General features: G+C 32.9%; 5 protein-coding genes and 1 non-coding gene across 7 annotated transcripts; 4 read left to right on the top strand and 2 right to left on the bottom strand.

Moving 5' to 3' along the window:
* The first annotated feature begins 491 nt into the window (after nucleotides 1–491).
* Nucleotides 492–1999, top strand: LOC111214377 (CASP-like protein 2D1). Its single transcript, XM_022717159.2, has 3 exons — nucleotides 492–1319; nucleotides 1402–1513; nucleotides 1600–1999. The coding sequence occupies exons 1-3, from the start codon at nucleotides 1120–1122 to the stop codon at nucleotides 1852–1854; spliced, it is 567 nt and encodes a 188-aa protein (XP_022572880.2). The 5' UTR covers nucleotides 492–1119; the 3' UTR covers nucleotides 1855–1999.
* Nucleotides 2000–5003: 3004 nt separating this feature from the next.
* LOC106347317 (FH protein interacting protein FIP2) lies at nucleotides 5004–7660 on the top strand. Of its 2 annotated transcripts, none has more exons than XM_013786836.3 (12): nucleotides 5004–5136; nucleotides 5257–5343; nucleotides 5580–5689; nucleotides 5943–6077; nucleotides 6169–6315; nucleotides 6404–6487; nucleotides 6613–6659; nucleotides 6756–6829; nucleotides 6933–6991; nucleotides 7078–7137; nucleotides 7239–7319; nucleotides 7437–7660. In XM_013786836.3, the coding sequence occupies exons 2-12, from the start codon at nucleotides 5295–5297 to the stop codon at nucleotides 7488–7490; spliced, it is 900 nt and encodes a 299-aa protein (XP_013642290.2). In that variant the 5' UTR covers nucleotides 5004–5136; nucleotides 5257–5294; the 3' UTR covers nucleotides 7491–7660. The 2 variants fall into 2 exon arrangements, with proteins under 2 accessions (XP_013642290.2, XP_013642291.2); XM_013786837.3 differs by having other exon boundaries at nucleotides 5119–5136; nucleotides 5234–5343.
* Nucleotides 7661–8560: 900 nt separating this feature from the next.
* Nucleotides 8561–11296, bottom strand: LOC106351590 (transcription factor MYB120-like). The gene is made up of 2 exons (XM_013791371.3): nucleotides 10382–11296; nucleotides 8561–10048 (listed from the first exon to the last, which is right to left on the bottom strand). Exons 1-2 carry the CDS (start codon nucleotides 10709–10711, stop codon nucleotides 8894–8896), a joined length of 1485 nt encoding a protein of 494 aa, XP_013646825.1. The 5' UTR covers nucleotides 10712–11296; the 3' UTR covers nucleotides 8561–8893.
* A 4723-nt stretch (nucleotides 11297–16019) lies between these two features.
* On the top strand, nucleotides 16020–18722 carry LOC106347318 (GDSL esterase/lipase At5g55050-like). The gene is made up of 5 exons (XM_013786839.3): nucleotides 16020–16481; nucleotides 17165–17310; nucleotides 17598–17831; nucleotides 17939–18194; nucleotides 18375–18722. Exons 1-5 carry the CDS (start codon nucleotides 16208–16210, stop codon nucleotides 18596–18598), a joined length of 1134 nt encoding a protein of 377 aa, XP_013642293.1. The 5' UTR covers nucleotides 16020–16207; the 3' UTR covers nucleotides 18599–18722.
* Nucleotides 18723–23838: 5116 nt separating this feature from the next.
* LOC106351591 (GDSL esterase/lipase At5g55050-like) lies at nucleotides 23839–26104 on the top strand. The gene is made up of 5 exons (XM_013791372.3): nucleotides 23839–24186; nucleotides 24500–24645; nucleotides 24930–25163; nucleotides 25263–25515; nucleotides 25781–26104. The coding sequence occupies exons 1-5, from the start codon at nucleotides 23913–23915 to the stop codon at nucleotides 26002–26004; spliced, it is 1131 nt and encodes a 376-aa protein (XP_013646826.2). The 5' UTR covers nucleotides 23839–23912; the 3' UTR covers nucleotides 26005–26104.
* TRNAF-GAA lies at nucleotides 24815–24887 on the bottom strand. The gene has a single exon. It is a non-coding gene; the product is annotated as a tRNA-Phe (tRNA).
* Nucleotides 26105–26108: the final 4 nt, after the last annotated feature.

Below are 26108 nucleotides of genomic sequence, written 5' to 3'. Positions count from 1 at the left end.
TCCGTATTCACAGATTTCTTTCACGTCTTCATACTAATTTATAAAACAACAGTGAGGGTAATGATATTTCCTATAATCGACTACCTCGTCGTCATGTAATGCGATGATATCTTCACTTCCATATTTACGTACGGCGTACGCGTAACAGTCTAAACATCAAAGTTATATGAACTACTATTTGGTTATTCTTGTGGGACCAAAAAATCCTGATGGGTTCAGAGATCAGAAGACCATTCTCAAATTAAAATTGTGATTGTTCTTGTTTAAATTATAATGAAATGGCACACGTTTAATACCATATTAAGAGTTTGTCGAGAATGTTTATGTAGTTGTTTTTTTTTTTTTTTTGACGTCTTGTTTATGTAGTTGTAAAAAGACAATTGGCAACACATTATAAGAGAATGTAACAACGCCAATATTCTTATCTTTATTTTAAATCAAGTATACAAAAATAATCCAAAACAATGATTCATATGCCGCCCGCCAACGCCAAGACGAAGCCAGATGTCTATTTCTCTCACTCCCAGCAACCACCGCACTAGCCTACACTCTATTACTTCTTCCACTACAAAATTTTCGGCGACACTCTCGAGAAAAATAAAAATAAAACTAATATAGAAATTACTATTTTTTCATCGTTATGTTCTTATTTACCTTCTATTTATGTAAATAAAAACATTGAATCCGCTAAGATATTTCTAACCTCCTTTAAAAACATTAATTTCTATAAAAAGGTTAGTCGATCATCATTCCAGCTCTAAAGCGAACTAATATTTCTACAAGCCATTGAGCCAGAGATGCTGAGAAAACTTTAATCTAATCCATATTCACATTTGTTATGGCTTCCTTGTCTTCTCATTACAAATGAAAATTACATTTTTCACGCGGTTTCCAAAGGCGAATAATCATGAAAGGGAGATAAACCTTTTCTTTTTGGTTTTGGAGATGAAAATTAAGAGAAAGAAACCTTTTTGTATCTTATATGATTTGTTCTTATTTGTCATGTGACCACACACACACACACACATATCTACATATATTTGTAGCACCGTTTCTTAGTTTTCTCCCCCCTCCCCTCCAAAAAGAAGAAGAGCATTTGGTTTTGAGTTCCAACCAGAGATGAGAGACAACAACACAAGAGAAGGAGAGAGAACTTCAAAGCAGCAACCACAAGTTCCTATGTCTTTGAAGCTCGTAGATACATGTCTGAGGCTAAGTGTGGTTCCCCTAAGTGTTGCAACCATCTGGTTAACTGTCAGTAACCACCAATCCAACCCTGACTACGGAAATTTAGACTACAACTCCATCATGGGTCTCAAGTATACTCTTTAATTTCTTTCAGCTTTGGAACGAGAATTGTATAATTATTTATTTGTGTACTATATGATTTGCTATTTGAAGGTATATGGTTGGTGTTAGTGCTGTGTGTGCGATTTATGCTCTGCTCTCTACTATCTCTTCATGGATTGCATGTTTAGTGTCCAAAGCTTGGCTCTTCTTTGTCCCTGACCAGGTTTTAATCTAACTTATCTGATTTTTTTCCTTCTCTGACATAATCCAGTTTATAATATATTTTAGTAATTGTGTGTGTGTGTGAAGGTTTTAGCTTATTTGATGACAACATCAGTAGCAGGAGCAACAGAGATAGTGTATCTACTTAACAAAGGAGATAAACCAGTGACATGGAGTGAAGTGTGTTCTTCTTACCCACACTTTTGCTCAAAACTCACAATTGCTTTGGGGCTTCATGTCTTTGTTCTCTTCGCTTTCTTATTTCTCTCTGTCATTTCTGCTTATAGAGCTTTTAGTCTCTTTGATCCTCCTTGTGATCCTCAAACCAATAATAATGCTTAAATACTCAGTATTCAATCATATTTGCAGCCTTGGAGTCGGTTTTATCTCAATGATGCGGAGATTTTGGTGTTTTAAATTTGTTGCTAAATTAATATGATTTGTATTTGTCAAGAAATCTAATAATGTATGAAGTTTATTTTGTCTTCTCTTAGGTCAATCGACCAATATATATATACGTTTTTAACCTAATTTGCAACATAAAAGGAAAACTAAAACAAGAAAAGTATAGACGGACAATATACAATATACGGAGATATATATTATATTTTTAAATCACTCCTTTCGTGTTGCAGTATAAAGAAAAAAATGCTCAATTTGGAGAAGAACTCTTTATTTTCCCCAATTGTTTTAGTAAATATATCGATCGGCTAGTTGGTTGTGCATAGAAATATGTTGAGTTGCAATCGTATGTTATGTCGTCTCGGATGAAATGGTAATTGTATTCGACGTGGCTAGTAGCTAAGTGTATAGCGGAGTTACTCTCGCAATGCAGATGAATACGAGTCGTGTGCTTAATTCCAAAAGAAGGAAGAAAAATTCTCAAAACAGATAAGTTCATGAACCGTGAAAGACATTTCTCGATACTCAGCCTCCACATTTGAAAAAGAAAATTCAAACCAATGAGTGAGAAGGCCATCAAACTTTTTTTGTATCTTTGCAATGGATGACCTGATAAGATTGCGATCTATTTATCAATGTTCGATGAAGGTGAACGGGAGGATAACAATAGAGTTGGTGTCATCATCCATTATGCTCGATCCACACGTTATAAATTCCGGTGTGAAACGTCAAACGGATAAAGAGAAAAGTTGAGAGGAGAGAATGTAGTGAGAATCCGAAGTGTATCAAGCCATTTTAGATGATGTGAGCGCCAAGAAAACATTCACGGTCCACGTAGCTCCAACTATGCTACCAAACCGTGTAAGTATACATACATACAAAAATACGATAATTATATTTTCATGCAGCTCCTAGAATTTTTTTTTGATAAATAAGTGTTATTCACACATAATACTTTGATCGATATATTTATTAAAATGTAAATTAGATTTGTAAAGTTTAAGCTACATATATCTACTTGAAGTTTCAATGAGAATCGAAGTGTAGGAAACAATAAAAAGAACAAATCGAATAAATAATTAAAAATAGTGATAAACTAATATGCTAAAATAAGGAAAATGTCTTAGTGTACCACGATACCCATTGCCCATCCATAAATAATTTGTTAGCAGGCACAAAATGAAAATATAAACCTCCAAATCCACATATGGTAAAACCTTTCAGATACAGTATATCCACACACCACTAGTTATAAAAGTAAGAAGATCGATCATAAAATCTAAATTGAGTCATCGGTCAAGAGAGATTAGGGTTTATTCTTTAATTTGGTGCATATCAACAATGAAGACAAGCTTCAGTCATTAAAATGTCCTTAACGCCGTAAATGATCCGAGTTCTTAATTAGTGGTTGTTTCTAGCGCTGAGCATTTTATCTGTTAAATTTGATTCGATTTGATTCAAAATTTTTGAATATCCATAAAATTTCGAAACAAAGCAAATACTAAAAATCAATATCAGTTAAATCGAGACAAATCACAAATATTAAAATTTTAGGAAGCGGATATCCGCTCCGATCCGACAATATATAAATACATGTATATCTTGATAAGTGTAAAAAATTTACAAAATATGTAGATTCACTACTTATTTTAATTTTTATTTTATATATCATGCAAATAAATATTTTACAAAACAAATTTATATAGAATTTGTATTAATCAAAACGAATAAAATATTCGTAAATATCTATTTATTTGCTGGATATCCGTATTTTTACAAAGCAAAGCAAAAAAAAAGTTTATATATCTGTAATATATGAAATAAATCACAAATACTTTCAAAAATTTAGATATCTAATCCGTGTGCGGTCCTAGTTGTTACCTCGAGAAAAAAAACCTGAAAAGATGGCATTCGCACGTTTTCCATACTGGCTGTCAGTGTGATGAAGTGGATGGATAAGAGCCCCTCTTTCCCTATCTGCCGAGCCAAAGCTCTTGACGAAACTGTTTCTGTCTTTTAAAGAATGGTAATTTGTAGCAATGCACTTAAGCTTTTTTTTTGTAACGTCCATGTCTACTTAACTTGTATCATCAAACTCAAATTAGAAAACTCAAAAATTATAGTCCGTATATTATAACAAAAACTGGGCTTAAATTTGTGATAATGGGCTTTCAGATCTTATCCAATAAATCCATATATACTTTCCTTGCTCGGGAAAAGCATCAAAAAAAAAGTCGGAACAAAGTGTTAACTAGGCCTGGGCAAATAAACCGAATCCGATAACCCGAACCGAATCCGATCCGATAAAAATGAATCCGAACCGATCCGAACCCGATGTAAATACCGAATGGATCTTGTTTTGTGGTATTTTGGGTTATGGGTATTATCCGAACCGAACCCGAATCTAAATGGATATCCGATAGAACCCGAAACATTTAAAACCTCGAAAAGATCTTATACCAAACATGATCTCAATTCCTAATATGTATCCAAAATACACTAAGAAATATTGAACATCTAAAATACTTATCTATTACATGAAGGTTGGTGGTTCTATTACATGAATGTTGGTGGTTCTATTGCATGAAGGTTGATGGTTGAAGTTGGCCGTTGAATCTTTAAGTATTTAGATTTAGATTTTGTTTTCGTTAAACAATGTTTCTCATTTCATGAGAACTTGGTTTTCGTTTTATGCTTTTATTTATTTGGTTTTCTTTTTATCAGTAAATATGTTTACTTTTCGTTTGATTTTGAATGATCAAGGTTGATGTTCCTTATTTTTGAATCGATTTTACTTAACTTTTGGTTACAAAATAGGTACAAATCAGATATTTTAAAATTGAAGAACCGATTTTACTCATGTTTTAGTTCTAAAATAGGTAAAAATCAGGTACTTTTAAACTGAAAAACCGATTGGGACCCGAACCCGAAAGTATATTGGGTTGTGCCGGTTCTTTGAAGATTTACTAACCCTGACCCGAACCCGATAGAACCCGAACCGGTCCCGAACCGAACTTTCATATAATCCGAATGGGGCTGATTTTTATAAACCCGAAAAACCGAAACCCGAATGGATAAAACCGAAACCCGATTGGGACCCCGAATGCCCAGGCCTAGTGTTAACTTTCAGCTTTGTCAATCCTCCAAAACCAAAACCAAATCCCATTGCTGATGAAATTGAGATACGGAATTACGATGCTAGATTCTGATTAGTCCTCAGAGGTAGCTTGTTCGATCTTACTCAAATTCTTCAGACCAATATTGATTTCATTTCTAAAACCTACATTCTTCTCCCCCTTTTGTCTCGATCTCAAACTAGATTCGTCTGTTTTTTTTTCAAAGATATCGACTTTCAGCAAAAGTTCTTTCTCTTCCCACTCATGGACACGACTTCTGAATTGTCCTCCTCCATGGTTCGACTTAACATTGGTAATAATAAACTCTCATTCATCAGGATATGTTTATTAGAGCGAATCTTTTGTTGTTTGGAAGACGAAACATTTGCTAAATCGTATCACAAATATTACACTATGTCCTGTAATTGAGATGGTGCATCATTCTCAAGTTACCAAATTTTTCAGTTTTAAACCTCAAATGTGTATTGGGTTGATTATAAAATCCTCTCTTTTTCAAAACATTTATGAAATGTTGGTGTTCATGTGCAGGTGGGAAGAAGTTCTGTACCACCATTGATACTTTGACTAACCGTGAGCCTGACTCTATGCTCGCTGCCATGTTTAGTGGCCGTCACGCTATGTCCAACGAATCCAAAACGGTATTATCTGCATTCTTTGTTACTTTTAATTTCATATCATAGGCTTCCACTGAGTTGTATATATTTGGTTCTTTGCTCGAGTAGCCTCTTCCTTTAATGATAAAACTAGAAACTAGTAAAGTAGAGAGACTCTGGTTTTAGCAACCCATCTTAAGAAGTGTTTCGAAATGCAACGATCAGTTGAAATGCTTTCTTGATTCAAGAGTATATGTAGCACTTGTGACAGAAGTATATTTGATTTTAACCGTTGCAGGGATATGTATTCATAGATAGAGACGGGAAGCACTTCCGACATATCTTAAACTGGCTGCGTGATGGCATTGCTCCTACTCTCTCAGATTCTGATTGTTCTGAGCTTTTGCGCGAAGCAGACTACTATCAGCTTCTTGTAAGCTTTAACTTTTCTATCATCTTACTGTTTTCTCATAACTGGAGCCATTTTGCTTAAACATTTGCCTTCTCTTCTTGTTATTGTTCAGGGGCTGAAAGAAATATTAAAAGCTTCAAGGAGAGAAACTGGTGAGGTAGAAGCTGAACTAACGCGTGTGGATATCATCAAATGTATACAATCAGAAAGAGTCAGGTTCCGAGGAGTTAATCTTTCTGGAATTGATCTTTCTAAGCTGGTAATATTTCTTAATCTCAGATTCTTGTACTTGTAGCTGACTTCTTGTATTTCTGGAATTGTACTTTTTTTATTTTTGAATATTGCAGGACCTGTCCCTTGTGGATTTCAGCTATGCTTGTCTGAGGAATGTGTTTTTCTCTCGTACAAATCTTCAGTTAGCTAAATTTCGTGTAAGTATGCTGGTACCAACTTTGTTTTTGCTGCTTAGGTATCATTTGGCGGTTTCCTTGAAGATCTTTTGCTTAATCATATATCTGCTGAATTACTACTAAAATGCTCAATTTCAAAAAAACAGGATGCTGATGCAGAGGGCTCCATCTTTCACAATGCTATTCTGCGCGAGTAAGGAGTTTATCAGATTTTCTCATCTTATTATCAGATCATTTATACTTGACAACACTTGCTAAAAGATTTAAATTCTATCCTTCCTATAAAAAGGTGTGAGTTTACTAGCGCAAACCTTAGAGGAGCGTTGTTAGCTGGTACAAGTCTTCAGAGTGCTAATTTACAAGGTGAATAGACTAACCTTTCATTTTGCTTGTTGATGATCTTTCAAAACTGTTATGAAAGGAGATTTTTTTTTACATTATAAAACATAACTTTTTTGTACTGTAGATGCATGCTTAGTGGACTGTAGCTTCTGTGGTGCAGATCTCCGCTCTGCACACTTGCAGGTGCCTTAAGTGATCTTCGTAGAAATTTAGCTTTCAATTGCTTATGTCAATCAGATTATGTTTGATTTTTCTTTCTTGCCTATCAGAATGCAGACCTTACAAATGCCAACTTAGAAGGAGCAAATTTAGAAGGTGCAAATTTGAAGGTAAGCACTAAGCAAATTCTATTATTGCACAGTTTCAGGCTATATATTAATTTTGTGCATGATGAGACAATCTAAGCAGTGATAATATTTATCTGGTATAGGGTGCAAAGTTGAGTAATGCCAACTTCAAAGGAGCGAACCTTCAGCGAGCTTACTTGAGGCATGTGAATCTTCGAGAAGCGGTAGGTCCAATCCAAAAACATACATGCGCAGATTGATATTGATTTTTTTCTCTCTCTTGTTCAAGTTTTTGAGCAGAGCTTAAAACAGTTAATACTTGAGATATGTTTATGTAACAGCATTTGGAAGGGGCAAACCTTGGTGGTGCTAATATGACCGGTGCTATCCGATAACCTCTTTTGTCCAGACAGACTTGTAAGTCTTGTCTTATATTTATTTGTCACTGCTGCTTTTGGCAAATGGTTTGAGTTTATATGGAAGTAAACATAAACGTTGGATCTCAAAGCTTTTTTGTTGAAATATTTTTATATTTTCTTTGCTGATAAATGTTGTCTTTCTCTAATTATGTTTGCTTGTAAATGATGTCTAGTGTGACCCTAAGAAAGTTATAAGAGAATGTGTGGAATAAACAAATTAGTATAGTTACCGTAAATAAGTAAAAAATCAAATATATAAAGAGGAAAATATCTAAAATATATTGTTTCAGAAAATTGGGTGTTAAAAAAGAAGAAAAAATCATTACATTATAGTGAGACATTGCTCATAACCAAAACTCCTGAATAAATGGAAAATGAAGGAAATTACACTTCCTGATCCTACATGAACATGAGTCTAGATATATATCTTCACACATTGTAGAGAGAAAAGTAGTTAAAGATCATGAGATCTAAGAATCATTCAGCAGATATTTTGGGGCTTCTTCCTTTGGTTCATATCCATCATGAAGAGCATCTTCAACCATGCGCATGTCTCAATGGCTGTTTCCTCCGAAAAACTACAACAAAATAACTCATTTATCTCAAAGCTTCGAATGCCACATCCCCGTAAGAGTTTCTTGTCTGTCAAGATTCAAGAAACATGTCTTTATGATCAGATCATGATCATTTTGTTATCTCCCGCCTTCTACTCAAGAGCGTCCTTTCAGTTATTTTTAGCTGCTGCCGCGGTGAAGGATGAGGAAGGTCGATCGAGGTCAACGTTAACGTCAGCGTCGATCATTGGGTGAGGATTGGATGTTGTGATCAGATCATGATTTTGCCAGGTCGGGGAAAAGGGGTCATAGTCTTAATTTATTGGACGTCCACTAAATTAAGAGAAAATATTAACTCCTTTCTAAAGTAGCAGCATATGAAGGATTTTGAAGAAAAATACATGAACGTATCCATAATCACAAAATTAAGGGATGAAACAGCATTTAATAGTAAATGGAACTTTGCAACAAATACATGTAAAAATATATAATGATAAAAATAAAATCAATCTTTTTCTTGATCTTGGTCCGTATATTCTTTTTAATCTTTTTTCCAGCTGACTCAATCCAAGTCGTCCCATGAGAAGTTATTATTATCATTGTTGTCGTTTGCTGCAGGTGTGGAATCCGCTGGAAATAGTGAAGCGAACTGATGAACATCAAGAACTAGATTCTCATCAGTGACAGCAGATGACTGTCCATTAGAGATCTCTCCACTATCACTTCCCCAGTCAAGAAGCTTAGCTATGTCCTCTTGCATCGTGTTCATTTCAAGAGTCTCCCCTTCCTTTGGTTTCAAATCTGTGTTTCAATAAAAAAAAACATTTAAAACTGTATCCAGAGAAAAATAAAATTTAGATTTCTAGAGTTTTGCAGTTTTAGTTTACCTTGTAAGGAACATATATTTTCAGAGGAATCATATTGTCCAAAAGTGACTGAGAAGAAGTCATTGTCATTGTTGTTGTGGTGATTGTTTAGAGGAGAATATGTTAGTTGTCTCCTTTTAGGAGGTCGGCCCCCGCCTCCACCGTCTAGAGCCTCAGCCTCTTCCATGACATCCTCTAAGAGGCTGCAGCTTATACTTCGTCTGTGAAGACCTTTCTCATTGTCTATGAAGTTGTTGACATTATTAAAAGCACATATCTGAGGGATTTGGTTTGAAGGGAGGTCTTGCTTCATGGAGTAACCCGGGTTGGTATGAAAGGAGGTGGAAGAAGAATTAGGAGTGTAGTGGGAGTGAAGAAAGCTTGGGGAAGAAGTTGTTGTAGGATATGACGAAGATGAAGGGTTTAATGAGAACGATGAATAATTATTGTTAGTGTGGTAAGTAATGGGTTGAGTGTTTGGAGCAGCAGAGGAAGAATAAGGTAATGTCAGAAAGGAAGTGTAAGAGTCTCTTGAAACAGGAGAAAATGGTGCGGTTGAAACACGGTTGGTGTAATTGAGAGGAGTGTTAGAATTGTTGTAGCGTCTGGCAAGGAGCGATGAAGGCGGTTGGAGGAGAGGTGGAGGTCTAGGGAAAGTAAAGTTAGTATTATTGTTATTGTTGTTGAAAAGAGGAAGAGTCGGGTATTGGTTGTTGAGAGGGGAAGATAAAGGAGATGAAAGTGGCTGTGGAGGTGGCCTGGAAGAGAGCTGAGAAGGCGTTTGCGGTGTGGTTGGAGTGTGAGGGCTTAGAGGATGGAGGAGATTAGCGGTTGATGCGTTTGTGGTATGAAAAGTGAAAGATGATGAGGGATTAGCGTTTAGTTGTGTTGGAGATGGAAGAGGAGAAGATGATGGTGTGTTGGGCTGTGATGAGTGTGGATGGAAATACATTTGTTGATGTTGATTTTGCTGTTGATGTTGATGTTGTGGATGTGGATGGAGCTGATGATTAGGGATGACATCTGGAGGGTAAAGAGGAAGTCCTTGGCGTTGAAGGCGTTTCAATCTCGTGTTCCAATAGTTTTTGATCTCATTATCTGTTCGTCCAGGTAACTATTTAACCAAAAAATACGCAGAAATGATTAGTTTTTTTTTTAATTTTCTCGCATAGCATGGGTAACAACAACTGCTCCTATCAGTTTCACAATGTAAAATGTTTTAGAAAAGATATGGTGTTCAATATGAAATGCTTTGATACTTTTAATATAGCTTTAAATTTATTGAAATTAATTGATTAATAACATTTTACGGTATTACTCATGATTGGTTAATTCACTTTAAATTTATATTATCAATAATTTTCAGGTAAGTTTATTAATTTTGAATTTTTATACAATGTGAAACAAATGAAGTTTTTCATAATATAGAAATATTAGTTGTTTGTACCTGAGCGGCCATACGAGCCCATTTGTTGCCAAGCTGAGCATGAAGCTGGATAATGAGACGTTCTTCGTCACCTGTGAAAGAGCCTTTTTTGAGATTAGGCCGGAGGTGATTGGCCCAACGGAGACGGCAGCTTTTACCGCAACGAGCAAGGCATGTATGTTTTTGAAGGGCGTTCCAATTTCCTTCACCGTTCTCTCTAACGTACGCCGCAAGTATCTCATCTTCTGCCGCCGTCCATGGCCCTTTCTTTAGTGCAACTCTTCCTCCTCCGTCTGATATGTGATTGGTAGATCCACCATCATTCCCTGTTCCTACTCCGTACAGGATCATATGTTTTGTGTTCTCTCTCAAAGTTGGCCTTGGTGAAAATATTTTCTGATCCTCTTTTATTTACAGTTTCCTCTGTTAGAAATGATGACAAAGAGGGATAAGCAACAAAAGAAGAGAAGCGGTAACTTTGGTGATTTACGGTGTAAGTTACAACTGAAAAAACAAGAAATAAAAAAGATTTATAAATAACATTGAGGAGAGAGAGATAGGAAACTGACAGTGTTTGTTTTTCTGGACACAACACAAGTCTTTTAGACAACTCACAAGATTGGTTGTTCCTTTGACTTATGTCTTTCTATTTTAAGCAAATGACACTGGAAAAGTTGACCAACATTATCAGATTCTAACCTACAGATATTGTAGATTCCGTGTTTATTCTTTATGTAGTTAATCCATTCCGAAAGCTTTCGTTATTTCTAACTTAAAAGAACATTTTCAAATATATTAACTGCAATGTATATTTGAAATCTACTAATAAATAATTAGACGATCAATGTAAGTTTTCAACTAATATTTAGAGATGTAAGACCAAATCAGGCTGTTGGGAATACATGAACACTAGAAGGATTGTTTTGCAGGAGAATCAAAGAATGGAAACTATATTAGGAGTCAAGTTATACATGCATGTACATAATACATGCATTTTTATACATTAGTAGGAGCAGAGGAGCGGAAATACTTATATATATATAGTTAACTCTGTCCACAGTTACAAGTTACAACTAATGAAAAATATTTCATCTTATTCCAACTTTCTATATAGTATGAAAGCACAATATTACTTTTTTAAATACTAGAACTTTCAATGTTTGTGATTATCGTTATTATTCCCTCCAGGTCCTATCGACATCAATGCCCGTGCTGCTGGCTGCTGCTACATACGCATTGCTTGAATCTTCATTTCTTGCGGGCTGTGGCGATGAGGCATCTGGTAGAGCATTGGTGTTGTGTTGTGCTCTAGCTTTTTCATCGAAGTTTCTCATCAACTGTGCTTGTTCGCAGTGGCTTAATTTGACTATTTTGTCTCATGGGTTATTGTTGTGAACCTTTTGCTGATGCTCGTTTCATTTCATTAGCAAATCAGAGGATGTCAAAATACTCAATCCACCAACGACCATCCCGTTAGTAGCCATATCTTACTTTGAGGCTTGAAAAAATCTACCGGAGAAGCACTTCGATATTAATGCTGGCTCTTAGATTTTAGGTCTCCTACTTGATTAGCAACAAGTAGACCCTACTCAAGCTTGAAATTGACTAAACAGAATTCGTATCCACTTGTCCAAACATTAATATAACCTTCAACAATCAGAAATTTAAAATTTCATATGTTAGTATCATGTAACAGATATATCAGCTAACTAATTCGAGCAAGAAAGAAAAACTGACTATATCAGTCACAGAAGTTGTACGCCAATTGGTATGAGATGGCGTCATCAACAATATGTGGGTAGTCTATCTGAATTCAATCTATATCCCAATTTCCAAAGCACCACACCGTATATAATAAATAATCAATTTATCTATAATATATTTCGACCCGTTAATTAATACAAGTATGTTGATTCATTGATGGATTAATTAGTGCCGGTGTCTGCAAATTAACCACTGTTGGATACTACGATTACAGGTAGGCAGTAGTTGTTTACATATTCGAGTGTTACGTGTACATGCATAGACGATAACACGTATAATAAGTTATACTTACTGTATTTGTTGCACAGACAAAACAATAATTGGTAGTTTACGTTAATTAATAGTTTATCGGATAATGCCACGACCACGAACGTGCAGCGTTCTATAATTAATACTCCTTCCGTTTTTTTTAAATATATCTTTAAAAAAAAAATTATGTTCCAAATTATATAATATTTTCGGTTTTCTATATAAAATTTATTAATATTTAATGTTATATGATTAATGATAATATATCTTCTATTTTTTTATTGGTTGATTTATGGTTACATAAATAACTATTCATATTTTTGTATAGAAAATATAAAAATCAATGATTTTCTTAATCTATATGCACAATTCTAAAATGAATACTAAAAAATGGAAGGAGTATACTATTACTAGAAGTTAGTTTAGGTAGTGTGCCCAATTCTGTTTCACAGTACCAATAAAGGAAATTAGTGTTTTGAACTTTTTGATCAATATAACTACAAAACAACTTTTGATTCATATAATTAAATCAATATATTAATTCAAAAAAAAAAAAATCTGTAATTATTTGTGAATCTTCTTAAATAGTGTTATGTTTTGACAGTATATACTGACATCAAACTGAAATACAAGTTATGTGAAACTTTTTTCTTATTAAGTAGGAAGAGTTGGTTCTTGGACCCTAATCTTTTCCTATATATGCTTAAAACCAGTCTTTGCTAATACTAGAAACACGGTGTACAGCATTCTCTTTATGGGAGCTTGAATTAGAAACACAACAGGTTAACCCTAGCCTACATACGGTGGTAACTTGTGAAACTTAACTACCGGATATGATTTGGTTGCAATTGCTTATATAAATATTTGATAATTAACCAAAAATCAGGCGAAAATAGTGAGCTGTTTAAGAAGGTGCTCATTCGATCCCAAAAAGAAGGCGTTGGATATTCAAAATGTGATGAAGCGTCGACGTCGTGTATCTTTAGCTATACTCTTATCTAGTGTGTACACGAGTTAATTAAACAGTACTAGAACCTTTTTTTTTTTTTTTTTTTTTTTTTTGTAACAAACAGTACTAGAACCTATAACCAGATCTATATAGTAAAATCCTCTAGCTGGATATTATCAGTTTAGTGGAATTATAAGAAAAGTGATTTGGTCAAAGTCATGTAAACTTTTTTTTTTGTAAAAAAAAGTCATGTAAACTTGTGCGGGAAAACATAATATTACAAGTCAAACAAATACTTGTGTCAATCAGTGTATTACAAAAATTGTGATATGTGTAGCTGCGTATTTACAGAAAATTTTAAAATACAATTCAAGAAAAGAAAAGATGTTACAAAAAAAAATTCAAGAAAAGATGACTTTCTCGTTGATGTCATCTATATGTGGTATGGTCTAATGGTCTTGTCGCAATCTCTGTTGTTTTTATTAATGTGAATACAATCAAATTAATTCAGGCAATTTCTTTACGGTCTTTTTCTCGCAGTCTCTTTTGTTTTATTTATGTGAATGCAATCAATTAACCATACATGCAATTTAGTCATGGTCTTTCTCGCAGTGTCTGCGACTCTGAATGCACAGTGGGCAATAGCTCAGTTGACACGGTGACAAACTACAGTGACCACCTATCGACTTCCATTGTTAGATCTCTTATTGCTCGCTGTAAAAGTTTTAAGTGTCAAATAGGTTTTACATGTTTCTATTGTTATTACGGAATTAAATACAGGATCACACCCGATTTTCGTCAAGAGTATGAATAGAATGATATTCTAAATTTTAGTCAAATAAAAATAAAATGATACTATATGCTTCTTTTATTTCGTGATTTTAATGCGGGCATTATACTTAAAAGGACGAACGAGATACTTCTTTTGTCAATGGCCATTTAAGTCAGGACGCGTATTGTGTTACACGCAATATCGATCCCACATTCACATGGCACTTCAAATGAAGATAAGTAACTCATTTCTGGCATAGATAACAAAAACAATATGAATTTCTATAATTAGCGAATTATGTGATAAATATGATTTGTAATACATACCACTGGAAAATTATATAGTATATTATATTTAATTTATTGCAAATAACAATATACTATGGAACCTTTACGTATCAGTTGTTGACTTGTTAGTATGAACTTGAGAAATAGTGAGATAGCAAAAACATCTAAGTTTATAATCTAATGAACATGTATCTGTCATAAAAGGTTTTGCTTTTATGTAATCCACGTTAGATGAGGGATTGCCGAAAATATAAATGCTTTACATAGGATAATGGAGAGAGGGGGATATGATTGTATGGACTAAAATAAAGTGAACATCGCCACCTTAGTGCAAGAATAACATCCATATAAGAAAGAATTGGAAGTTTGACTAGTTAAGCAAAATAAAATAATTGAAAACGAGCATGTATCTCACGATGATACAAGTAAGATCAACCCCAGTCTTCTTTTTCTTTTTTTGCAAAAGAACCCCAATCTCTTTATTTTTTAATTTGATCAAAAAACCCCCAATCTCTTTTTGTTTCAACATTTCCTCGTAAATACTATCTTTATTAACACATGATGATAAATTCCCATGATAAAAAGTGAAAAACTATATATGAAGTAGCTTTACCAGTTTCACGTTTTAAGACACTCTATGCATTTCAAACTAAAATATTTTTGAGTTTTTTTAACAATATTTCGAACTTATTTACAGTTACAAAGTTATATTTATTTAAACTAACCGTTATAGTATTTTTTGAGTTTCTTTGAAAATATTTTAAACTTATTTACAGTTAACAAAGTTATCTTTATTTAAGCTAACTATTATAGTATTTTATTTTACTTAAATAATAAAAGAATAGATGGAAATTAAAAATAGTAATAATTTTTGTAACTTAATATATAAAGTAATAGTTATACGCTGTAAATAGAAGCCATATAATTGACAAAAAAAATAGAAGCCATATAATATGTGAAAAATAAATAAAACAGGTGGACAGTAAAAAATAATGTTATTTTATAACTAGCTGAACTCAATATATTTTACTATATATATTCCATTTACCTAAATGAATCATGACAGCATCAACTATATATGTACTAGACATGTAGTTATATCCGGTTCATCTAAATATTATCATATACTATGATTCATATGCGAAGATGATATATATATATATATATATATATATATATATATATATATATATATATATATATATATATATATATTTAAACAATGCGAAGATGATATTATATAGATAGAAAAATGCTTAAAATCAATGTTTTGGGTGCAATATCCTGTAAAAAAATATTGTGTGGTCTATTGGTTTTCACTAGAAAAGGAGTAGCCTTGTTAGTCCTGACTAGAAATTAGCTTTTCTTTAGTGCGAAATTATTAGTTTCACATGTGGTTACACATATATCAAACTATTATGTTTCGGCTTGTTTGAATATCCAAGAAAAGATCCATCCATGAGCTGCACCTCCAACTCGGAAATACCTCTTTTTGATAAACTTGAGTTTAATCTTTTTAAGTTAAAAAAAAATGTACTGTGTAAAAATGAAATTGCCATAGCAGTCGCCAGAAATACCATAGATCGACATGATCTGTCTGACAAGGACCACAAAAGAAGCTGCCTCTTTTTTTTCATTTTTATACTTCCCTCTTTTTACATTATCAATCTTTATATTATTTTATTAAATTTGTGAATATTTCCATCAAATTCACATCTCTTTTCTCTCTATATAATGCACACAAAGTTTATATCTCTCTTACAACTCCAAGAGCCTCGGAGCAACAAAACCCCATATATTAAAGAGTTCGCCGAGAGAAAAAGAACATGCCGACGAACAACATACCGTTCCTTAGAATGTTTCTCATCTTCCTCGGTTTACTCTGGTTCGATTCATTTACCGGTTTAGAAGCAGCGACCGGAAAATTAGCTTCGGTTCCGGGATTGTACGTGTTCGGAGATTCGTTGGTTGATGCCGGAAACAATAATTACTTAGCAATCTCCATATCCAAAGCTAATTATCCACATAACGGCGTCGACTTTCCTAACAAGAAAGCCACCGGAAGATTCTGTAACGGCAAGAACGCTGCCGATGCTATCGGTGAGTGTGTTTTTTATTCTACCGTGTTATTTTTTTGTTTGTGTATGAAATGAAATTATTTATGTTTGGCATATCCTTTATGTTATGTAAGGCCACAATTGGTTTGATTTAGATACCGTGACATGCAGGCTATTAAAATTATAATTATATTCACTCTTAATTATAAAATATAAATGGTCATAAGTTGAAAAAATGATCAAAAGGATACTATTAAGAGTCCCACATCGTGTAATAACATGATCTTTGGGCATTATATAAGTGTGTGGGCAATCCTCTACTCTTGAGCTAGTTTTTGGGTGTGAGTTATGTCCATCACTAATATGGTATCAGAGCCTATGGTTTGGCCCAGCAGATGATTTCCCACATAAACAGTTTCCTACCTATGTAACCTATACAAGTGGCCCATATTGCTGTGGTATTTCCGAGATGTTGGGTTTGGGCTGTTTCCGATGGACCGTTTCCCACCCACATCTCGAGGGGGCATATTAAGAGTCCCACATCGTGTAATAACATGATCTTTGGGCATTATATAAGTGTGTGGGTAATCCTCTACTCTTGAGCTAGCTTTTGGGTGTGAGTTAGGTCCATCACTAATAGATACGAAATTTTACATGTAATCCTAACAATTAGTTATCGAAAATGTTTCAAAACTAATCTTATTTTGTTTGTTGATTAATAATTAGCTGAGAAATTTGGATTGCCGTTACCACCGCCGTATCTCTCACTGAAAGGACCATTTAAAGAGGAAAAGAAAAAATCTGCCGCCATGACCGGTGTGAATTTTGCTTCAGGGGGAGCTGGAATCTTCAACAGTTCCGACCATAAACTTGTGAGTTCTTTATATACTCCCTTAATTATATCATACTTATTTTTAAGTTTTGGAGAAGAAATAAAATGAGTATTGATTCAATGGTCGACATTAATTTTGAACAAAAGTGACATGCAAGTGTCTCCCTTTACTATTATTGCCAGGGAGTATAATTTAATAAAACAGAAAATTACAAATAAATACAAAACATGTGATGAGCGTAAATCAAACGCGCACCCTTTATGGGATACCCACGAAATTAGGTCAAAATATGATGTTTTAAATTTTAATTATTGAAAATGTTTCAGGGACAAGCTATTCCTTTATCACACCAAGTGAACCATTGGCTCTCTATTCATCAAGAACTGACGAGTCAGCTTGGACCAGCCGAAGCACAAAACCATTTATCTAAATCTCTGTTCGCTGTGGTCATTGGCAGTAACGATCTTTTCGACTATTTTGGATCGTTAAAACTTAGACAAGAGACCAATCCTCAACAATATACCCAATCAATGGCTGATGAACTCAAAAAGCAACTGAAGGTAATTGACACAAACGTTAGAACATCAAACACTTGTGGTTACATAAATATAAATCCCTATAAATTGATTGTATTTTATTTACTAATTGAAAAAATTGTATTGAATAGAGAATTCACGATACTGGAGCACGTAGATTCCTATTAATCGGAGTAGCAGAGATCGGTTGCATACCGGGGAAAAGAGCGAAGAACTCGACGGTCCATGAATGTGACGAAGAGGCAAACACGTGGTGCTCTTTGTACAACGAAGCTCTAGTAAAAATGTTGCAACAACTCAAACAAGAGATGCAAAGCTCAATGACTTACTCTTACTTTGACAACTTCAAGTCCTTACATGACATTATCTCTAACCCTGCCCGTTACGGTACGTGTAGATTGTAAATTTTCTTACAGTTAAATTTTTATATTTAGCATGTCACGAGATTGGATATGAAAAATAGTTCTGCGTTGATAATATAAAAAATAAAAGATAGAACAAACAAAAACAAAACAGTATCTAATTTTTTTTTTTTTGAAAAACGGTATCTATGTTTTGTGATTTCAGGTTTTACTGACGTGACATCAGCATGTTGTGGAAATGGGAAATTAAACGCAGATATTCCTTGTCTTCCAATCGCGAGGTATTGTTCAGACAGAACCAAGTATCTATTCTGGGATCGTTACGGTCATCCCACGGAAGCTGCTGCTCGGACCCTCGTGGATCTAATGTTATCTGATGATTCACAATACTCATCTCCCTTAACTCTCGCTCAACTGATCTCTTCATGATCAACACGGCTTAGTTTTTAAATTATTATAACATCAAATATACATGATCGACTTGTAATCAAGTATACGAGCTAAAGTTTGTTAGCAATGAAATAAATATTTATTATATTGATTAGTTTTCACTTAGTTTTTGTTCTTTTTTATTACGCTATCAATGTTCCAAAACAATACACTAGGATGAAACCGGCGTCTTGGACGGAGTTAAACGTTACTTTCATATAAAGCGTTATTTTTATAAAAAAACAATATCTTATACTTGATAGATAGTAATATAAGATCACTTTGCAAATTCAAGCGTTGACAGACCTGGCTTGGACACGTAGACAGAAAAAAAAAATTTGCTATTATTTTTTTTTTACGGCGAACGGCTATTCTATTATTCAAGTATGAGTAATAAATATTTGCTGCTGCTTAAGTATTTGTTAGCAATGAAATAAATATTTATTATATTGACTAGTTTTTACTTAGAACATCTCCAAAATATATTCTATAACTTCAAATATGAAGTTTTTTGCTTTCCAAAAAGAAACTTCAAAACTTCAAATTTGAAGTTTCATATTTTTATTTGCATTTTGGTTCCTGTAATTACACATCACTTCTATGATTCATAAATATTTTCTTGTTTATTGTTTAATTCTTATAAAAATTATATCTCATAAATATTTTAAGGTTTGTTTACAAAATTTTAGTTTACACATAAAACTAAATAAAACTTTAAAATAAGATTTAAAATATTTAAAACTTGATTTAGATAACAAAAGTATACAAAAGAAACTTAACAAAAAAAGCTTTTAAAAAATTACATGAAGACATAACTATTACAGAAATTTAAATATTACAACAACACTAATAGTCATGTAAGTTTGATCCAGAACCTTCAGAATTTTTAAATATTGTCCAATTTTTTTGTGTAACTGAAGATGGTTGATGTTGTTGTTGATGATGTCTTTTCGTACAATTCTTTCTTGTTCATATTAAATATATTCACGAGTATTAATATCATCGATAAGAGTTAGTCTTTTAGCAATATTTTATGTTTCTCTTTTACTTTCTTGTTCTAATCTAATATATTTACAAGTATTAATATCACCCGATTTCAATAATTTTTATCTTTAATCTACAAATTAAAATAAGGAGAGCCATTTTTACTTCAAAATGCACTAGTATATCATATATGCATTACGAAAATTACTTTATGGAATAATATGGTATTTTGCTTGAAGTTTAATATTAATTAAGTTATTTTGTTTAAAAATTTATATTTTAATATAATATTTTATTAATTAATATTGTTGTAATATGCTTATATATGTGCTAGTTATTTACAAAAGTTTTGTGAATTCAAATTAGTTATGACAAATATAAAGACCACATTATAAAATACAAATAGTTTTGAATTTGAATTTGAAGCTTTGTATTTGGAGAATAACGCATTTAAACTTTAAATATAGAATTTTAGAAACTTCAAAATAGAGCATTCATTTTTGGAGATGCTCTTAGTTTTTTTTCTTTTTCTTTTTTGAAGTAGTTTTTGTTTCCTTTTTATTACGACTCAATGTTCCAAAACAATATGCGTAGTCCACCTTAACAAAATGTAACGATACACTCCGGTTGTAACCAAATTGGTACATTAGTAATTAGACATGAATATAAATGGATTCAGGATCCATTAGTATGAAACATTTTATTTTCGATTAGCTTAAACAATTCACTGAATGTCTCTAGTAACATCTAGAAAATTGTTAGGTCAAATATCTAATAGTGAACGCCAGTAAAACAGTTATATATTAACACTGCTGCGAGTTCTAGCAACACTCATATAACTAGCAGATTTTATTTTCCAACACAAGTAGACGGTAGCCGTATGATGCTGGCAAAATCCATAGCCACAAACACTCTGTAACTTACGAAATTGAAATGCAGAAGGAAGACTGAGATCTTGTTCAAATTTTCAGGAAGATTACTCATGATTTATGACAAACAAGTTTTTAAAGGTTACTACTGTAACATGGTCCATTGCAACATGTATCATTTTAATTATATTATAAATGTAATTTATAGTTATGAAAATAATACATAAAGTAAAAAAGATTGTAGACTTTGTAGTAGTTATTACTTATGCTAATAATTAAATTTTTATGATTTATCTAATATATTTTTAATTTATTTTATTTAAAAATAACAATTTTGGATCGGTACATATATGTATTCACTTCTACAATTTTTTCTATTAGTAAGACTTCAAAAAATATTTAAAACAAATGTCATAATGCTCAAAACGAAAACCTAAAATTAAGTCCATATTTATACAGTGCTAACAATAACGTAAAGTCTTCAATTCTTTACGCGTATACATTAGTAAACACGTCAATAACGAGCCCACATTTCCCCCTTTTTTTGTCACGAAATGAGCCCGTATTTCCCACTACACCTCAAATCATGGAAACTTACTCGTGTTGATATAGATAACAACAAAGAAGCTCTGTTTGATTTATATAAATATAATATATATATATATTAATATATACTAGGCAAAGAGCCCGTGCGATATCGCACGGGAACTCATTTTATAAAGAATATATTATAATCTATAATTTATAATTTTATATGCCTGATAAAAAAAATTAAATCATATAAAAAATTAAATTTAATTTTGATGATTAAAATATGATTTACAAAGTATTCAAATATATATATATATATATTTTATAAACCTTAATGTTCCTTTTAATTTTTTTATCAAAACATATATTGCATACAATTATGTCTTCATCATTTTTAAGTTTTTTCATACATTTTTCACATGATGGTTATCTTCAACCACTTTTTGAAGAAAATGCAATTTTTTTTGCATGATATATAATTTTTTTTCCTATTTAAGACATAATATTAAAATTATTAGTTTATAATTTTAAACAATTATAATTTATATGTTGGTAATTGTTATTTTGTATATTTATCTACCTGCTTTATTTATTGAAAATGAATATCCAGAAAATTGAATATTGTAATAAATATATGTTGATTTACGTTAATATAACCCGTCTCATTTATAATATTTTTTTTCAATTTTTGGGAGAGTTCTTATAAAATACCAACACTTATTATATAAACTAACACAATACTTAAATAAAACCAATATTTTTTAAAGCAATCCCACTTTGAGATTAAAAGACACCTTGTTTAGATGAAAAGTTGCAACTTTGACATTATTTTTTTCACCATTTTATTATTAGTAGATTAGTGAAAATTTGATTTGAAAAATGCATAGGAGAGACTATTTATAGATTTTTTTAAAGCCTATTTGAATAGTCACAACCCTTCAATATGAATAGTCGCACTCTTCTAATACTCACAACTTCTCATTTTTTAAAAGATACTAGTGAATAGTCACAACTTTTAGACTATTTTTAGAAGGACACAACCTTACAACATATAAATTTTAGAAAAGACACAACTCTCTACACATATTTTTCAAAAGACACAACCTTTCAACATAATTGAAGTTCACAACCTTAGGAATTAATTGGAAAAGACACAACCTTACAACATAGAACTTTTAGAAAAGACACAACCCTTTACACTACTTTTTCAAAAGACACAACCTTTCAACATAAGTGGATTCACAACCTTAGAAATTAATTGGAAAAGACACAACCTTCCAACATAGAACTTTTAGAAAAGACACAACCCTTTACACTTCTTTTTCAAAAGACACAACCTTTCAACATAAGTGGACTCACAACCTTTGGAATTAATTGGAATTGCTATTATTAGTAGAAAAACAATCCCACTTTGAGATGAAAAGACACCTTATTTAGATGAAAAGTTGCAATTTTGACATTATTTTTTTCACCATTTTATTATTAGTAGATTAGTGAAAATTTGATTTGAAAAATGCATGGGAGAGACTATTTATAGATTTTTTAAAGCCTATTTGAATAGTCACAACCCTTCAATATGAATAGTTGCATTCTTCTAATACTCACAACTTCTCACTTTTTAAAAGATACTAGTGAATAGTCACAACTTTTAGACTATTTTTAGAAGGACACAACCTTACAACATATAACTTTTAGAAAAGACATAACTCTCTACACATATTTTTCAAAAGACACAACCTTTCAACATAATTGAAGTTCACAACCTTAAGAATTAATTGGAAAAGACACAACCTTACAACATAGAACTTTTAGAAAAGACACAACCCTTTACACTACTTTTTCAAAAGACACAACCTTTCAACATAAGTGGATTCACAACCTTAGAAATTAATTGGAAAAGATACAACATTCCAACATAGAACTTTTAGAAAAGATACAACCCTTTACACTTCTTTTTCAAAAAACACAACCTTTCAACATAAGTGGACTCACAACCTTTAGAATTAATTGGGATTGCTATTATTAGTAGATATATATTAATGTGAGAAATATGATATATATGAAACCATGACAAACGAATTAGGGGTATGCAAATTTATGAACATTTTTGCTATTTACGAACATTTTTCAGTCGTTCACAATTATTTGTAAAATATGAAACCATGACAAACGAATGAGGGGTATGAAAATTTATGTTGATGAAGACCTCAATTTTTGTGGGTTCCTTTACTGATCGGACAAATGAATATGAGACTATGAGTATGAACCTAACTCTAAATATTTACGTTTATAACTAATCACCTAGAATCTTTCTAACCGACCTAACTTGATCGGGTTAGAGTAAAAAAAATTTCTTTCAAATCTCTTAAGTTTTACGTTTATGTGATTACGCGTAGAGTCCATTGTCGATCTGGTTGACTCTTTTTTTTGGAGCAATTGCTTGACTCTTTTTTTTGGAGCAATTGCTTGACTTATATCTACATCATTCAATCAAAAAACCAATAATAATTTACATATAAAACATTGACCAAAAATGGTATTTATAGTTTAAATAATATAATGGAGAGGGGATGATGATTCATGATTGTATGGGCTAACATAAAATATGGTGGAAGTTTTAGTGGTGAACATCACAACTTCAGTGCAAGAAAGAACATCCTTCAAGATATTGTTATTATATATCGCTTGGAATGATAGTTGAACAAAAAAAATGGCTTGGAATGATAAAGAAAATTTAGAGGTTTGACTAGTTAAGCAAAAGAAAATATATGAAATGATCATGTATGTCACGATGTTTACAAGTCGGATCAAACCCAATCTCTCTTCACATGTCTCTCCTCTGTATATATACTACACTAAGTTGTACATCTCTTACAACTCGATGAGAAATAAAACCAATTCAAAGAGTTCGCCGGGAAAAATAAAAGAACATGACGACGAACATAACACCTTCCATAACCATCTTTCTAATCTTCCTCGGTTTACTTCGGGTCGATTCATTTCCCGGTTTAGAAACAGCGACCGGAACTCTAGCTTCGGTTCCAGCAGTATACGTGTTAGGAGATTCGTTGGTTGATGCCGGAAACAATAATTACTTAGCAATCTCTATATCCAAAGCTAATTATCCGCATAACGGCGTCGATTTTCCTGGCAGTATAGCCACAGGAAGGTTCTGTAATGGCAAAAACGCCGCTGATACCATCGGTGAGTATTGTTTTTCTCCGGCGTTTTGTGTGGTATGAAACGAGGTTAATAGTTCTTGCATGTTATGTCAGATCGCGATTGGTTTCAATTAGATAACATGACGTGCTAACCACTAAAATGAAATAATGTTCACTAATTAACTATCAAGAAATGGTTAAACGTTCAAAATTAATAATTAAAACGGAAAAAATTACACATAGTTGTCAATATTTATATAATTCGAAATTGTTGCAGTTATTTGGTATATTTATGTTACAGGAGCATTGACTTGACTGTTTTGGGGAATTAATTTTTTTTTTTTTGGGTTGACTAGCTGAGAAATTTGGTCTACCGTTACCCCCTCCGTATCTCTCACTGAAAGGCATATTTAAAGAGGAAGAAAGAAAAGCCGCCGCCTTGAGCGGTGTGAATTTTGCTTCCGGCGGAGCTGGCATCTTCAACAGTTCCGATCAGCAACTTGTAAGTTATTCTCGTCCATGACAAAAGAGTGAGATAAAGTATTGATTCCATGGTCAGCTTTAGTTTGGAACCAAAAGTTGGGTTGTATATTCGCCACTGAATAATATATTTGACAGTCTAACTAAATAGCAAAATATATTATTAAAAACATTACAAATTCAAAAAGAAATGCGGTGAGCGTGGATCGAACACGCGACCTTCAGATCTTCAGTCTGACGCTCTCCCAACTGAGCTATCCCCGCAACTTGTTATAAACTTATTACTTTTGTTCTATTCATCTTCAGAGACAATCTATTCCTTTATCATACCAAGTGAACAATTGGCTTTCCATTCATAAAGAACTCATGAGTCAGCTTGATCCATCGGAAGCACAAATCCACCTATCCAAATCTCTATTCTTCGTGGTTATAGGCAGCAACGATATTTTTGACTATTTTGGATCGTTTAAACTTCGACAAAAGACCAATCCTCAACAATATACACAATCAATGGCTGATAAACTCAAAGAGCAATTGAAGGTAAATACAAAAGTTGGAACATCTTACATTTGTGTTATTTGTTAGTTATATACATGAATTCCTCCCACAAATTTACTAATTGAGAAATTGTATTGGCAGAGACTTCACGATACTGGAGCACGTAGATTACTAATTGTAGGTGTAGCACAGATTGGTTGCACACCTGGACAGCGTGCGAAGAACTCAATGCATGAATGCGACGAAGAGGCAAATACGTGGGGTTCTTTATACAACAAAGCTCTAGTAAAGATGCTACAACAACTCAAAGAAGAGTTGGGAAGCTCAATGACTTATTCTTACTTTGATAACTTCAATTCTCTCCATGACATTGTCACCAACCCTGCCCGTTACGGTACGTCGAGAATTTGTACATATTCGGGTATTAAATTTTGCTAGCATGACTAGTGAAAACTAGGAATAAATAATCGAGACGTGAACCTAGCTAAAATGTATAATTGAAATTTCTTTTTGGTTATTGAGTTTATTGACTCGTTATAAAGACTATATTCTTAACAACATATCCAGAATTTGTTTCTCATCTATGGCCCAGAAAACAGCATTGAACTTAAAGTATCGACATAAAAAACCATAATAACGCTGTCGCTTTCTAATTTCAGGTTTTGCTGACGTGAAATCAGCGTGTTGTGGAAGAGGGGAATTAAACGCGCAGTTACCTTGTTCGCTTGTGTCAAACTTATGTTCAGACAGAACCAAATATCTCTTCTGGGATCTCTACGGGCATCCCACTGAAGCTGCTGCTCGTACCATTGTCGATCTTATGTTATCTGATGATTCACAATACTCATCTCCTTTAACTCTCACTCAACTGGTCTCTTCATGATCACTACGGCTTCGCTTTCGAAATATAAAATCACCAGACCTGATTTGTAATCAAGTATACGGAATAAATCTGTCAGCAATGAAATACACTTTATTATTTACTAA

Source organism: Brassica napus, chromosome A3 (assembly GCF_020379485.1).
Source record: "Brassica napus cultivar Da-Ae chromosome A3, Da-Ae, whole genome shotgun sequence".
Lineage (NCBI taxonomy): Eukaryota > Viridiplantae > Streptophyta > Magnoliopsida > Brassicales > Brassicaceae > Brassica > Brassica napus.
The sequence above is the reverse complement of the archived record's forward strand: the minus strand, read 5'-3'. Positions and strand labels throughout refer to the sequence as shown.

Excerpts from the sequence above, each read along its gene's own strand:
- LOC111214377 (XM_022717159.2), top strand. The coding sequence starts at position 1,120 with ATGAGAGACAACAACACAAGAGAAGGAGAGAGAACTTCAAAGCAGCAA. Across the intron at positions 1,320-1,401 it reads AACTCCATCATGGGTCTCAA|GTATATGGTTGGTGTTAGTG; the intron begins GTATACTCTTTA and ends TGCTATTTGAAG. Across the intron at positions 1,514-1,599 it reads TCTTCTTTGTCCCTGACCAG|GTTTTAGCTTATTTGATGAC; the intron begins GTTTTAATCTAA and ends GTGTGTGTGAAG.
- LOC106347317 (XM_013786836.3), top strand. The coding sequence starts at position 5,295 with ATGGACACGACTTCTGAATTGTCCTCCTCCATGGTTCGACTTAACATT. Across the intron at positions 6,078-6,168 it reads CAGACTACTATCAGCTTCTT|GGGCTGAAAGAAATATTAAA; the intron begins GTAAGCTTTAAC and ends GTTATTGTTCAG. Across the intron at positions 6,992-7,077 it reads TCCGCTCTGCACACTTGCAG|AATGCAGACCTTACAAATGC; the intron begins GTGCCTTAAGTG and ends CTTGCCTATCAG.
- LOC106351590 (XM_013791371.3), bottom strand. The coding sequence starts at position 10,711 with ATGATCCTGTACGGAGTAGGAACAGGGAATGATGGTGGATCTACCAAT. Across the intron at positions 10,049-10,381 it reads GGGCTCGTATGGCCGCTCAG|TTACCTGGACGAACAGATAA; the intron begins GTACAAACAACT and ends TTGGTTAAATAG.
- LOC106347318 (XM_013786839.3), top strand. The coding sequence starts at position 16,208 with ATGCCGACGAACAACATACCGTTCCTTAGAATGTTTCTCATCTTCCTC. Across the intron at positions 16,482-17,164 it reads GAACGCTGCCGATGCTATCG|CTGAGAAATTTGGATTGCCG; the intron begins GTGAGTGTGTTT and ends ATTAATAATTAG. Across the intron at positions 17,832-17,938 it reads AACTCAAAAAGCAACTGAAG|AGAATTCACGATACTGGAGC; the intron begins GTAATTGACACA and ends TGTATTGAATAG.
- LOC106351591 (XM_013791372.3), top strand. The coding sequence starts at position 23,913 with ATGACGACGAACATAACACCTTCCATAACCATCTTTCTAATCTTCCTC. Across the intron at positions 25,164-25,262 it reads AACTCAAAGAGCAATTGAAG|AGACTTCACGATACTGGAGC; the intron begins GTAAATACAAAA and ends TTGTATTGGCAG. Across the intron at positions 25,516-25,780 it reads CACCAACCCTGCCCGTTACG|GTTTTGCTGACGTGAAATCA; the intron begins GTACGTCGAGAA and ends TTCTAATTTCAG.